The 14,572-nt window shown below is 43.9% G+C and overlaps 1 protein-coding gene across 2 annotated transcripts in view; it reads right to left on the bottom strand.

Moving 5' to 3' along the window:
- Positions 1-375: 375 nt before the first annotated feature.
- The window catches only part of brinp3a.1 (bone morphogenetic protein/retinoic acid inducible neural-specific 3a, tandem duplicate 1), a 47,039-nt gene continuing 32,842 nt past the window's right edge, over positions 376-14,572 (bottom strand). For both annotated transcript variants that reach the window (XM_035177584.2, XM_035177583.2), the window contains exons 5-8: positions 13,433-13,538; positions 12,795-13,031; positions 8,304-8,526; positions 376-2,328 (exon numbers count right to left, since the gene is read on the bottom strand). In XM_035177584.2, the coding sequence (XP_035033475.2) occupies positions 1,212-2,328; positions 8,304-8,526; positions 12,795-13,031; positions 13,433-13,538 (1,683 nt within the window). In that variant the 3' untranslated portion in view covers positions 376-1,211. The remainder of the gene's footprint in view (positions 2,329-8,303; positions 8,527-12,794; positions 13,032-13,432; positions 13,539-14,572) is intronic.

The raw sequence follows: 14,572 nt of genomic DNA on the forward strand, positions 1-14,572 counted from the left end.
CGGATTTAACATTTTTCTCATGAAATGAAATGCAGATGTTTAAACTGTCGCATTCCAGTTAAACTCTCCGATTCAAACGCTTTTTCTTTCTACTCAGAACAATTTGTTTTAAAATCTTGAAACTACTAAATACCAACATATAAACACATTTAAAAAAAACTGATTATCTTATGTAAAACGCACTGGGTTGATTTGTTAAAAAGAATCTGATGTCCTTCACTTTCAGAAATCCTAGAAATAGTTTTTAAACTGCGAGTTTGTGACGTAGTAAAATAATTGCTGCTGATTTATGTTAATTATTCCGTTTTGTGCTTTGCCAAATATGGATTAATAAACATGTGTCTTCAGTATCACACACATGAGACGTACAGCGTCTATAGACCACACATAAAAATGTATTTTATTTAGTGTATTAACAAACTGTATTATACATTTTATAGACAGTGTTTTTATAACTTTTGTTTCACAAACAACAGCATTATAAAAATAAAAGCACATGTAACATATATTGTTATGATAACGGTGTCGTGGTTTCTCCGCAGATCTGGAATAGCACAGCATCTATTTGTTCACCTTGTTTATTTCAGTTTATTTCTTACAAAATGTTTACTAGAGTTTAAAAAAAGTTGTGAGTTTTTTTTGTTGAATGAAAAGCTGAAAAAAACAATGAAGGTGTCCGTCACGTGCCGGCTTTAAAAGAGAGGTCCATGATATTTTGCACCTGGAAAATAAACGTGAACTAAATCAATCAAAAAGGAGAAAACAAAACGTGCTGGTGTCGAGATGGTCGTGATTACATTGCTCGGATAATACGTCATCTGCAAAAAAGCTATTGTATTTGAGTTTATGAGAGTGATTCAAGATTTGTGCAATATACAAACGTCAGCACGTTGGCGACACATCAGTGATGGCAGAGCTTTAGATTTATACTGTCGACTGTCAAAGTTATTATTTCATCAGGAGAGAAGGGGAGGGGGGGGAAAAAGAAAGCTACGAGGCAAGTTTGGTGAAATCCTCCTTAATTCTACGATGTTGTACAAATTTATACGAAAAAGCTGACGTGAGAATCTCGAACGCACTCTTGAGATTCATGACAACAACAAAAATGTCACCCAGATGTCCCCTGTACGGCTCCAGAATTGCTCTTAGCCATCATCAGGCGTGTGTGATAACTGCTCCGCCATCTGTGCAGCTGGCCCGCTGCCCACTTATTAGCTACATAATTTGGTTGTTTCGTATTCCATGGAGTTGGGCTGCTTGGCAGCGAATATCTGCAGTGCCGCCTGGATCCTGGCAACGTCCGTGGTGGACAGTTTGAGCCGGTGCCGGAGCAGACAGGAGAACAGGTCCAGAGGCTGAGCTCCGGGCGGGGAGAGCCTGTTGACCCGATCCCGGATCTCCAGCAGCTGCAGCAGGGCCGAGTCCTGCGATCCCTGAGTGTACGGGTAGTCCAGCTGTAGGATCAGGTCCTGGATCGCCTCCGGGTCAAAGTGCATGCTGTAGCCGTACACCTGGATGCTGTTGATCTTCATGTAGCCCAGGTTCCGCCCCGGCTCCAGGTACTCCAAGGGTTCGTAATACACTGTCCCGTTTCCGCTCGGCGAGGGGCCCCTGATCCGGCTCCGTAGGTAAAAGTGGACAGTCTCAAAAAATGTTTTCCACTTGTTGCCCAAAGTCAAAGTCCAATTGTAACAGTCGTAGGGAAAGTCTAATTTAGTCCTCTCCCAGTCTGGGTAGTTGTTCTGGTCAATGGGCATGATCCAGCTCTCCGAGTGGCTCCCCCCAAACGGGTTGATGTAGACCGACAGCAAGGGGTCCAGGGTGCTGTTCTTGGTAAGGCAGATCTGTAGAGACATCCCCAAGAGCATGTGGACATGGTTGGACTTGTATTTGTTACTCTTCAGCGTCAGCAGCATCCGCTTCCTCCACGACGGGTCGAACCAGTTGTTCAGCCTGACGTCGTTGCTGACAAAGATCCCGTGGATGCCGATGCGGTTGTCGCGTTTCTGCAGCAGGTAGCGCAGCTCCAGGTCCTGCAGGTCCGTCTCGAAGCCGATGTAGTGGTCGGTGGAGTCGGGCACCTCGTTGCGGCACGCGCCCTGACTCAGCATGTAGCCCTGGTTGCAGGTGGCGCAGCGCGAGCGGTTCTCGTAGGAGCAGGACGCGCAGGAGGTGCCCTCGCCCACCGTGCAGGGGATGACGCCCTGGCAGGGCGGGTGCTCGTAGGGACACGAGCAGCTGCGCGTCTCCTCCAGGTACGAGCCGATGTGGTTGTTCTCGCTGCAGTACATGATGGAGAGGATGTAGTGCAGCCAGTAGCTGAAGGGCCTGCAACAGAGAGAAGGTCGAATTTATTCTCAGTATAAATACATTTCTACACATGTGGGAACCAATGAGGACGTTTTAAGGCAATCGACAAATATATATGGGACTGAATAACAAATAGACACAATTAGATCCAATAAAATAACCATTTATCCACGTTTTTAGGGGCATATACATAAATCTGTCTGAATGAATGTGACTCAGGTCAACGATCTATACACTGAAGGGGTGAGGGTCTTCTAAAACCTCTGTATCCCTTCACATTATCCAGAGATTCTCCAGTGGGGGGGTCCCGACCCTCATGGGAGAAATACAAATTGAAAAAATCCATTTACTATAAAAGTACATAGTCTGCACTCGTAGTTGTGCTTTAGTGTGTATGTTATTGAGTGTGTTTGTGAGAGTCATGATCTGTGTGCACGGGAATTAAAAAAGAACACTTGTGAAATTGGATTCTGCGGCACAGTGGCGACTCGGGAAGAAGAAAGAAGTCACAACTCATTCGCTCCTAAAGTGAGAAAACACTCCTAAGTGTTTAATCCTGAAGTTAAGATTTAGTGCAGAAGAACACGTCTCCGCTCCATCTTCTGATCAGAGGAGAGCTGCATTACGCACTCGGTGCCGCCAGAGACCCAAACCAGTCCGACAGCAGTGGGTTACGAGGGGGACGTCTGATTCTACTGGTGGGTCGTGATTTCAAAGAAGTCAACGTATAAACAATCCCTGAACATCTCAATTAAATCGTATTAGAGAGGAGAACCTGTCCAGATGTTTGGTTTCAGCCTGAAAAACGTCACCGAGCTCATTCTCTCCATCAGATGATTGAAAGTGTCTCATGATGTCCACTTTAAACCAAAAGCAATAACAAACATCTAATGATCTAGCATTTAAAGTAAAACCCCACTACTTTTAAGTGGGAAGCTAATAAGTCCACTAGTTTCTGTCCTCATAGAACATCTGATTATAAAAACATTACAATCTGTGTTTCTGATACACGATTCAATATTCGGAGTTTGTGACTGGGACTGTGAAAGCAGCAATTGTTTAAAAAAATAAAATATGTATTCTGACAAACCAGGAGTAAATCAGCATTCCTGTTTGTGCCGAGAGGAGCAGATGGACTGGATGACAGGAATATAATGTGATAAATCAGCCTTTCACCTTCTTTGTTTCACATCTGTCACGTCTCTGAATCCGCTCTTTGTTCTCTGGCACTTAGCGGTGTTGTTATTACGGCCGTGTGCGACTGCTAAATTAATTTTGGGGGGGGAAACACTGGTGCATGTATAAGCAATTTACATTTAAAAAACATATTTCTGAGGGAGAAAAGGAAAAAAATATCTGTCCAAACAGTTGTTTGACTGAATAAAAGCTGCGTAATATGTGCAGCATAGAGGATTTCAACCTAAATGATCGTCAGGCAGGTTTATTTCCACTTCCACAGATTAAAATAGCAGCTTTAGAGCAAATCAAAATAAAGTGGCGACCTCGGTGCATCCTCTGAAAGGACCAAGTTCCATTTATACACAGGGACAAATACAGTTTGTTCCCTAATGTCCCATAAATGACAAATGTTGAACGCCAGCTTTTGTGGTTTGTTTCCAAAGCAGAATGGATGAATTCATTCATTTAAAAACAGCAACAATAAGAACAAATACAAATAAAATCCTTTCATACAACATCATGTGTAAAAAAATCTCCCCAACTCGGAAGATGAAGACTCTGATACTGTGGATATGAAGCTTAATGGTAAATTAACTGTATTTCTATGGCACTTTAGTCTTAACGAGCACTTTACAGTTGACATCGGCCCATTTACATTCACACAGCTCCTCTATGTCTCGTGCTTTGTCTCAGTCGTGCGTTCACGGTGTAGAAGAAGCCAAGGATGGTTCTAATCCATCCTCCAGTTCCGTAATGTACAAGGAAGGTTTCTTTGCCAACTGCCGAAAAAAACAATTATATGAATAAGAAGACGTGGATTTAATTCTAAGACTGGGAGCGCAGCTGTCAGGAGCAATTTGCAGAGTGGACGAGCCAGGAATCAAACACCCGACCCTCGGATTAGTTCATTAGCTCATATGCAAAGTTCATATGGCTGAAAAGGATCTGCTCCAAAAGGTCATTGGATTGGGTTTTGTAGTTTTTGTTTTCAAACACATGCAGGTGAAAACAAATTTGGCCGAGTTGACGAGACACATTTCAAAGACTGTAAAGGAAACAGGCACAGAAATGCCAGAGGTACTGTGATGATGTGCTCTGAAGATGATGGTGAACCTGTGTTCATGCTGCAGAGGAGAGACACCTGCGTCAAGTGACAATTTCAAACGCAGCTGCACATTATACTTAAGCATTTACTGCTTTTATGTTGGCACACATCATAAATAATTGTCAGTTTGTTATGCAGCGTGAAAAAACAGGAGAAAATTGCAGGAATGTGTTTCATTCCGCCGAAGAATGAGCTAATTACACCTTTTAATGTGCAGAAGGAAAAAAAGAGCCACTGTCTTAAACGGTGGGGGGGGGGTTTCCACTCACATGTGTGCACTCAGACGCTCTAACGACATCACAGCGAGCGCGAGAGTCGCATCATGACGCGCAGGAAGAGAAAAGAGCAAAAAGACATTTTCCCTCAAATCACCCGAGTTTGAAACACGGAGACAATTTGTCGAAACGCAGCCGATGTGTTGTGTTAACTCCGAGGAGTCGTCGGGTGGAGTCGGCCGTGCAGAGCTCATCTGCAGAGCGGCGGCTGTGCACAGCGAGGGAAGGGGGAAGCTGCCGCGGTACGCCATCATGAAGCGCGGGCGTGTCAGCAGGACGTGTAAACTGTCACGGAGACGCAGTGTGAAGTGCAGGCCAGAGAGAAGCCGGGTGTTCGCGCCGGCAATCTGTTCATCGTCTGTCAGCTCATTTCACACAGATCAACGCAAACACAACTTCCTCCTGCCGACGCCGTTTCACTTCTCACTCCTGAGCAAAAACTTTTATTTCCCCCTGTGGGATATGCACTTCAGTTTTTTTTTTTTCACATTAAAAGTGTTTTATTCACTTGGCGAAGCGGGAAAAAAAACAGCAGATCTCCATCAGTGATGTTCTGACACCTCTTCTCTTCTCTGCAGCTGGAAAAGAAACACACTGTCCTCATCTCCATGTTCTGGAAACTTATAAAAGAAAAGTCCAAAAATGGATTTTCACTGTGTCAAGTAATAAAGTACGATATATTTTTCTGTTTGCCTTTTCTTCATCTGACAAAGACCGCGACGCTTCAGTCAAATGAATAATGGAGCGAAGATGCATCAGGATGAATATCGTCTTTTTATAAAGAGCAAAGAAAGAAACTAATCCTTAGTGAACTAGGTCATTTACACACAAGGGCCTGAGGAAACATGTTGTGGAAATGGAGGAAATCATTGTTCTTTTCAGTCAAGAACAAGAAAAGTTTGCATTTAAATGAGAAAATGAGATATTATATCCCACACTGAAGTTTTGATAAAGAGGAAAAAGTGCAATATTCCGGTTGAGAGGAGCCTGAACGTTCAGCTTTGAAGCGTCACACTCTTCCCTCACATCCTTAGAGAGCAGCAGGTTAAATCACAGCAGGATGCAAACCTCCCACTTTAAGTATTTGCTTTCATCACTGCTACGATATCGTATCACTGTGTTTACGTCTCTCCCACAAATTTGCCCCAGATTCTGCTCAAGCTCAAGTGCTGAGGAAGATTAAATATTAGATTCTGCGCCTGCGGTGCTGCGCGTGTGAATCTGCCTTGTTTTACACTGAAAGACATTTCTCCTCCGTTACTTTCAATATCATTTTTTGCCCTGGATTTGTAATTTGCACGTCTTCTGAGGCAGAGATAGATTATGGTTATGTCTTCTTTAACAGTATCGTTTATCTTTTTATTTTGTTTTTATTGTTTATATAGTTGTGCAGCATCTTTGCCGAACCAGGTTCAGATCCCTTTTCAGCCGGGATCCTTTGCATGTTGTCCCTGTGTCTGAGTGGGTTTTCTCAAGGCTCCTCCCACAGTCCAAAGACATGAGGGTGATTAGTGCTATAAACAATGAATGGGTGGATTCTTTTAAAATGTTGGGATCTTACTTATGATCTGGAAGGAGATTTCCTAAAGCCGTTTATTACGTGTGTGACTTTTGTGCCACTGCAAGTTCTTTAATTTAGTATTTTCTGAGACTACAGATCCCATCACCTGATTTATGAGGAGCAGAGAAAAGCTGCAGCTGAAACTATAAGTAGAAAAGATGAGACTCAGAAGTGTAAATGGATATTGATTTCATATCTGGACCCAGGAGGAGCTGGAGAGTGTGGCTGGACAGAGGAACATCTGGAATACTTGGTCGACTACTTCCTCCTCAATCCGAGCAGAAGCTGAAGTTCTTCGACCTCCACCGACTAACTCACGATGTCTGAAAGTCACAGGCACCGATCTACTTGAACTCCATCATGGTTCCTCGATGGTGGAGCGAGGAACCAAATACTATCAGGTCAGGGGCGTCGGTCTCCATGTTCGAGAGCCTGAAGACTCATCTGTCCAGAGAGCAACTATTCTCCAAACACCCCAACGAGAAGGACACAGCATGACCCAGGGAAGAACCAGCTCAATTTCCGTGCAGATCTGCATTAGGGGATGGATCCATGAATTCTTTAACATTGCACGATGGGGAGTTTTTCAACATTTTCATGGATTTCTCAGAGAACGATTTATGGATCTTAATGAAAAGTGCAGATCTAGTGAATATAAATGTTCCTAAAGGGACTGTTTCCACTATTCTGAGTTCCACTGCTGTTGAACAGATGGACTTTCTTACCTCCAGGTCTCAAACTATACTGACGCTATAGTGTCGTCCTCCAGTTGTGAGTCACTTTGGATAAAAGCGAGTTTAAATGTAAATGCATCGCAGCTTAATGGACTTCCTAATGTGTCTTTTAATTTGCATCTCTCTCTCTCTCTCTCTCTCTCTCTCTCTCTCTCTCTCTCTTCTCTCTCTCTCTCTCTCTCTGTCTCTCTCTCTCTCTCTCTCCCCCTCCCTCCCTCTCCGGCTGTTTGCATCTGATTTTTACACCACACATTAGATTTCTGTTTCACAGAGGTCATTCAGCAACGAGCCTTTTGTGTGTTTTCATCCTCTCCTCCTATATTCCGTGCCCTTCTTGCATCAAACCCGTAACTTCAGCTCACCCCCCCCCGTTTAACAATCAAAATCTCTCTCTGAAGCCAGAAAATCGTCGCAGCTCGAAGGTTAACAATACATATCGTACGGTCTAATAAGATTTTGCGGGTGACTGATGAAATACTGGCACGGAGAATAGTAAGCTATACCTTTTTGAATCGCCGTGGATGATGTTCCCTCATTTAATTAACAGGAAGTGAGGGTGGGCGGGAGACGAGGGGGACTGAGGCTGCGGCTCGAAATCGCAGAGGACGAGCGATCCTCACCTGAAACGACTCCTAAAATAAATGTGGCTGCATCAGCTGCGCCGGCCTAATCACACTCCTCCTTCAGAAGCTTTGGAGTCTGTGTGCACGACGTGACTTGAGTTTTTTTTTTTGAGAGAGAAAGACAAAAATAGATTGAGTGAGCTGCGGAGGAGGAGGAGGAGGAGGAGGAGGAGGGGAAACTTTTCCTCTCCGTCTACGATTTCCATCGCGGGCTCGTTAAACAACGTTAAAGAAATCTCCCAAACTTAGCATATTCCTGTAAAACACTGCAAACTTTAATTTCACAGGCGGATAGCTTTGATTTCCTGGACGTAAAGGAGGCCGGGGGGGCTGGGTGGGTGCGGCCAAGTCATCAGACACTAAAGCTCACTCCAGTTGAATATCAAAGCCGAGGCACACTGTGTTATTAGTACAATGCCGAGTTCGGGGGGGTAACAAACACGCAGACTGGGCATGTACGTACACGCTCCCAGGTTTCCACAGAAAGGTCAGCAGGAATACGTATCAGCTTCTCACCTCTCCCTCAGCATGATAATCCTGGGCTGCGTCCGACACCTCTTGCTCAGGGTGAAGAGCTTGTTGACGATGCGCCGCGCCTTGCTCAGCAGCTGCTGGGCGTTGAGCTCCAGCTGCTTGTAGCGCTGGTGAACGCTGGGCTCCGTCGTCCAGAAGTACTGGATGGCCGACGTGTTCAGGGCGTAGAACGTGGGGAGCTTCCGAACGAAGGTCTGGAACTCCTCTGGGAAGGCAGGAGAGGAAGAGGGATGAGTGAGGGACAAACTTTCTCCTTCTCCGGTGCAAGTTAAACCATCAAGCACATACACATTAATTCATTTTACAACCAAAATACACAATAACTTGTACGTACAATATTTAAATTTGGACGTTAGGGGTCAAAACAAGAACACAAGTATTGTGGGATCATGAAAATCTACCTGATGCAAGTCAGGTGCAAATCCTGTTCAAATGTATGATGTTATAAAAAAGGCTAATCTATAGAAATGAGTCGTTTAAAACAAACCACAGATTCTGCGGATCCGATGGAAAGAGGAAAGCAGTTCCAAAGGTTTAGGAGCAGAAATCTCTGGATTTCAGATCAGAACAGGAAACAGATAACCGGCCACTGGCAGAAGAGCGTCGAGGCCGGTCACTTGAATAAACGCCTCTTAATCAGGAGCCAGGAGTCCATTAAAGGGGCCGACCTCCGTAATGAAACAATCAGTTCCTAACACAACGACTTCTGTCTCATCCGAATTGAGATTGAGGACATTTTTAGACATCTAATTAGTCAGATTTGCAATATTTGGCTAATTTACTCCGAGCAAAAGCAAGAGAATCACTTTGCACCGGACATATGGGCTGAAATGCCACAGGAAGAAACTGGAAGTGATGCTTCTTGATGCAAATACAAAGATGTACGTTTTATTCCTTTCTTTAATAAAGACTCAGGTTTGTTTATAAGAAGCAGGATGGACACGGAACACAGAGGATAATATCCATCTGAAGTCTGAAGTCCCTCCGAGCTGCACACACACACAATACACAGATTACATTTCCAAGGCTTTCAATAACAATGTCATCATCATCATCGTCCTAATCTTGATTGGTTGAATGGAAAATCGATGCATATGCAACGCTGATGAGAAACTGGCCGAGCGACTGTTTGTAATTAGTTGACGTTATCTTGATAATACAGCGTCTGATTAGAAAACCAATTATGTGTCAATGGCTTCCCTGGTGATTATGCAAGGTGTATTACATGTTCCTGTGAAATTAATAACTTGATTAAACAGCTTGTGTTCAAATATATTAAAGGGTATTTGGGGGTCTTTGCATGGCCTACTTTTTTAAATGAGAGATATTCTCCTGAGGAGATACACACAGCCTCCATGTTTATCCCTTTGATTCCACCTCACATAAAAAGAGTTTTGATTCCTGATAAATGCATTTGTTTTATAAAAATTAAAATGTTAAAACAACCAGGTCTGTTGTTCTGTATTTTTTTTGCTCATGGCAGCAAATTTAACGAATATATTCAAAATTAATAAATTGTTCTTGATCAGTCCATTTGTTCCTCAAGCTGTAAATATTCATGAAAATAAGTTACGAATGCAAACATATTTTCTTTTGCAATAATTATAACTAGTATTTTTGATTTTCATTTGTCCAAAAGGCTTAAATATCGCAGTCAATATTAAAATGAAAATATTCACAGCAACATAGTATTTGTGGGATAAACTTCAAATAAACATCTCACCCAAAGCAACACTGTGGCTCAGGGACATATTTTAAATATCTTTTTGAACAAAGCTCTGATAATAACTCTTTGTGTGATCAGTTGATTTGAAGGTAATTGTTGACGAACAATAAGAACAATTATAGTTTTTAACTGTGTTTTTAAGATGTTCTGTTTGCAGCCCCCGATGTTTCCTTTCATTCTTTGTCTGGTTTATGGCAGAAGCGGTGGCGCCACAGTTATTGTTACCATGGTCACAGTTTGCCTCTTTACCCTGGTTACACATGTGGGCAGAGACCATCTTGAAAATGTCCATCAAAAGCATAATTTAACATGTGATCTGAGTCGATTGCAGCTTTTTCCGATTTGCCGTCTGAACCCAGTGAGACCTGTCGGTTCCCCCGCGGGCTCAGGTTGGGTCTCTACGCTCTCATCTACTGTATCTTTATTAATAATCAAGCTCAAGAGACATGTGCAGGAAATGAATTAAGACAATGGGCTTAAACAACGTCCTCCCCTCCTCTGCCCTATTTATCCAGACACCTCTCCAGTAAACAGACGTCGCATCTTCAGAGACTTCTCTGGTGAAATTGAGGCTCAAATAAATAATAAAAAGATATTGGTAATTCAAAAACCAGTAGACAAAACAATAAGGTGCAAACTGCAGGTTTCTGCTGAACCAGACAGTTATTTTATCACCAAGACAACGATAGCTCATCCCTGGACACCCACTCTCTACCCACCATTATTATCTTGTCAGCCACCGAATGCAGGAAGGAAACTGAGCTTCCCCCCCCCCTTTTTTTTGCGGTATGATTTTAAAAATAGCAGGTATGGTCAGATTTGGGGAGGAGGACAGTTACAGTACGGACATTATTAAAAACAACAAGATTGGGGTTGAAGGGTAATGAGGTGCATTGAATTTGGTCTTATGCAGAATGATTGAAGTTATAAATAATGAATGTCTTGGTAAATCAGTCTCATCTGTTACACGATGACAATATATAATTATGAATATGGGCATTATTAGTCCAACGGAACCTGTACGAAGCAGAGGAGAAACCTTTTATAATTAAGATCCTGATCCAGGTTTCCTCACAGGAAACCTAAAACACTCAGTGTCGGGTCGAAAGCAAATCATGTCCACCACCAGCCGACTGTGAGACCTCATTTAAAAACAGTCCTGATTATTAATCTCTCTGCTGTTACGTATTAAAATCAATTCTACAAGTGGATCCGTGGGGGATTTTTTTAAGAGAACTTACTTATTTTTCCTTATTTAAAGCAGCGCTGCGGCCGCGGTTCTCGGGGCACCTCGCCGCTTGAGCTATCGCCGGCTGGGCGCGCTAATCAAGTTGCCCTCGGTACAGAAGCTTGTAGCCGGTAATAAGAATCTCAACCAGCGAGGTGCATGGAGAGCAGCTTCAGGCAGGGGGCTGGGAAATGACTGAAGCTGCGAGATGCCCTCAGAGCCGGTGGATGCAGCTCACGCCTTCACTTAATGTGGAGGGATGTTCTAAAATACAATATTGCTAATGGTCAGCACGGGCGCCGCACATAATAAACCCCCCTCGAAACAGAAAGGCTCGTGCGAACTCGTGTTTTCATCTTCGCACCGTGAGCACAATGGTCGGCTGATGTGCCCGTTTCTGCCACGTTACCCGGGCCGACATTAAATTGGGTCAGCTAATAAAAAATAAATAAATAAAACAGCTTCCAAGTGGAGCTGCAGGAAAGTATTAAATTGCAGGTTACATCACCGGCTGCAGCCGCGGCAGCTCGTTCCTCCTCCTGTGATGGAGTGGGGGGGGAAACCGTCCTTTGATTGAATCACTGCTGACCCAGTCACATTAGAGTAAATACTGCCCTTTCGTTTTGCGGACACTGAAATTTTTGCACCGTGCAATCCCCCCCCCACCCTCGCAGAGACGAGCTGGGACGGCAGGGGAAAGGTATCTGTCTGCTGCGAGGAGAGGACGCCTGCTTGTTTCTGACAACGCACGCTGCGAGATGACAGATGTTGAGAGGTTTTGCTCGGCGCTTTCCACAGAGTCAGCGCTGGTCTTTACTGTCTCTGGCTGCTTTTTAGGCCACCGGGGGGGGGGGGATGCTGCCAATCAATAAGCAGGGCTGCTTCTCGGGCCGTATTGGATTCACAAGATTTTCTTTTTGCACCACTCGTGTTTAAAGTGCCTCCAATTTGTCAAACTTTTAATTTGGCAAATTGTCCAGCGAACGTTTTGAGCGTCTCGACGGTTCATCAAGTGTATTTGCAGATATTTTTTCGCAGTTTCGCAGTTTATATGATGATACCGTAAAAAACAAACAATAGATTTATTTCATCCACTTACTGGTGCGGCTGCAGTTTGGTTTGTGACTGTTTGGTAGGTTTTACATAAAAAATATGTAAAAGGAGCTTTAGGTTTATGAGATGGTTTCATATTTTGTTTTCTGTGTTAGAATTCATGCTGTAACCACATGCAACTGTGGGACTTTTGGGAAAAGAAAGCAAGCAAATCAATGTCATTTCAGTTAATAAGGGTGAGATGCTCTTCTGTTGTTTTTGTATATTTCTGCAAGATGCCTCTTTAAAAGTTGCTCCTCCGTGTCCTGATGAATTCCCATTACAGTGATTGGATGCAATTGTCCCTTGTTTTCATGGCCCCCTCTGTCATTGTTCTCTTCGCCCGTCGGCTTCTCCATAACAACGGGCTGTAATTTGCCGTCACACTCGTCAAATGGGCACAAAGAGAGAAAAAAAACACACTGACCTGACTCCTCAAAGTCTTGGTTTGCCACGTTCCAGGAATCTCGGATTTGCAGTAAACTGGCTTCCATGGCCCTCAGGTCCCCCTCGGGGCAGTTGCACTGTGGGTAGTTTGCGGCACACTGGCACCAGCAGTCGTTGTCCCGGCACACGAACTGGCCCTCCTCATTGCAGCCGATGTAGCTGAGAGCCGCCTGCACGAACCTGGCCCTCAGATACTGCGGCAGCACGGCCTGCAGGCCTGAGGCGGGGGACAGACACACGGGTGAATGAGGACGGAGCTCGAGGTACTTCAGAAAATGTGTTGAGATGTGCTGTTGAACGCTACATCTGCAAAATCACAGTTTCTTTGCCACGGTTGACATATGCTCTGCGTCACATGCAATAAACTGAGATTCGCTTAAAGTTTTATTTTTACAGCGCAGTTCTGCTTCTTTTGTTCCAAATCATTACTGTCTGGGATTCACTTCACAACTCCGCAAGCATGCGTGGCAAGAAAAAAAAGGAAAGAAGAAGAAGCGGAAGAGTGATTGAAGCCAAATTCGTTCTGACACTCTTGCGCTGCAGTTATAAGCTTGCCAGAGAACAGACACTGTGACAATTCCATCAGAAATTGGGGGAGTTCAATTATGGATGGCCAACCTTGCAAATGAATCTTGTTTTCGGGGCTCTGAACCAAAACGGAGCTGACAGAGTCGAGGTTGTCATAGTTACTGCATCCGAGAGGGCCCGTCCTTGTTTCGGTCACCTTAAGGGAGGAGAACAGAGGCACAAAACAATAATCCATACTGAGAAAGATGCCGCTGATGTCATTAAATAAACAGGGGGAGAGATAAAAAGGGAAAAAAGAAAGGAGCACGCGGTGAAACGTCACTGCAGGATAAGATGAACAACACCCTTTCCTGTTCACAACGTGCTCTCCGGAGAAACAAAACACATCACGCATTATTTAGACTTCTCCGTGGTGCAAATCATATTTAGGATAATGACTCTGTGAGCTAGTGGGCTGGAAATTGAGTTTGCGATAAGGATCCCCGGAGAAAAGCATAATGAGTAAGTTGCGGTGTCATCTGTCAAATTCCTCTCTGCGTTGTGTTTACCCATTACGATGCCCACCGACGCACACAAACACATAACATCCATTGTGATGCCGGTGTAAGCGTGTCCTACTCAATTATAGACGTACCTGGGGTTTTGTGTAATTGCCTGATGCTAACTTTTACATGGAGGTAATATTGTAAACAGGACTTCAAAAGGCTGGAATGTGATCGGAGAGTTGGCGACAAAAATCATCGCTCAATACGACTCGTTCTTCAAATGAAGCTTTATTACCACCCGGCGGTTTCCTGCCTCTGCCAACCAGTGCAGCTTCAGTCTTTTTCACTGGTTCTCCTGACCTTTGACCCCTGAGGTCTGTTAATCTTTGAGTGCAAAATTTGAAGAAGTTCCTTAAGTACAGACTTGAGTTACGTTCGAAAGGTCGATAAAGCCTGTTTGGAGAGGTCACTGTGACCTTGACCTTTTGAAAACATGAATCTAAGTCAGTTTATCCGTGTGTCTAAGTGAACATGAGTCTCTCAAGGTGTTTATAAGATAAATAAAGTTTTGCGAGTCCACTGTGACCTCGACCTTTCGTCCATCAAGATCAAATCAGTTCATCTTTTAAAAACAATCCACATAACCTTTGTTTTACAAAATATCTCCGTCCAGACTAGAACACAAAAAATGATTACAAATGCACAAACAAGCATGCCGGGCCAGTAGGTGGCGATAACGTCCACA

Source organism: Hippoglossus stenolepis, chromosome 14, assembly GCF_022539355.2.
Source record: "Hippoglossus stenolepis isolate QCI-W04-F060 chromosome 14, HSTE1.2, whole genome shotgun sequence".
Lineage (NCBI taxonomy): Eukaryota > Metazoa > Chordata > Actinopteri > Pleuronectiformes > Pleuronectidae > Hippoglossus > Hippoglossus stenolepis.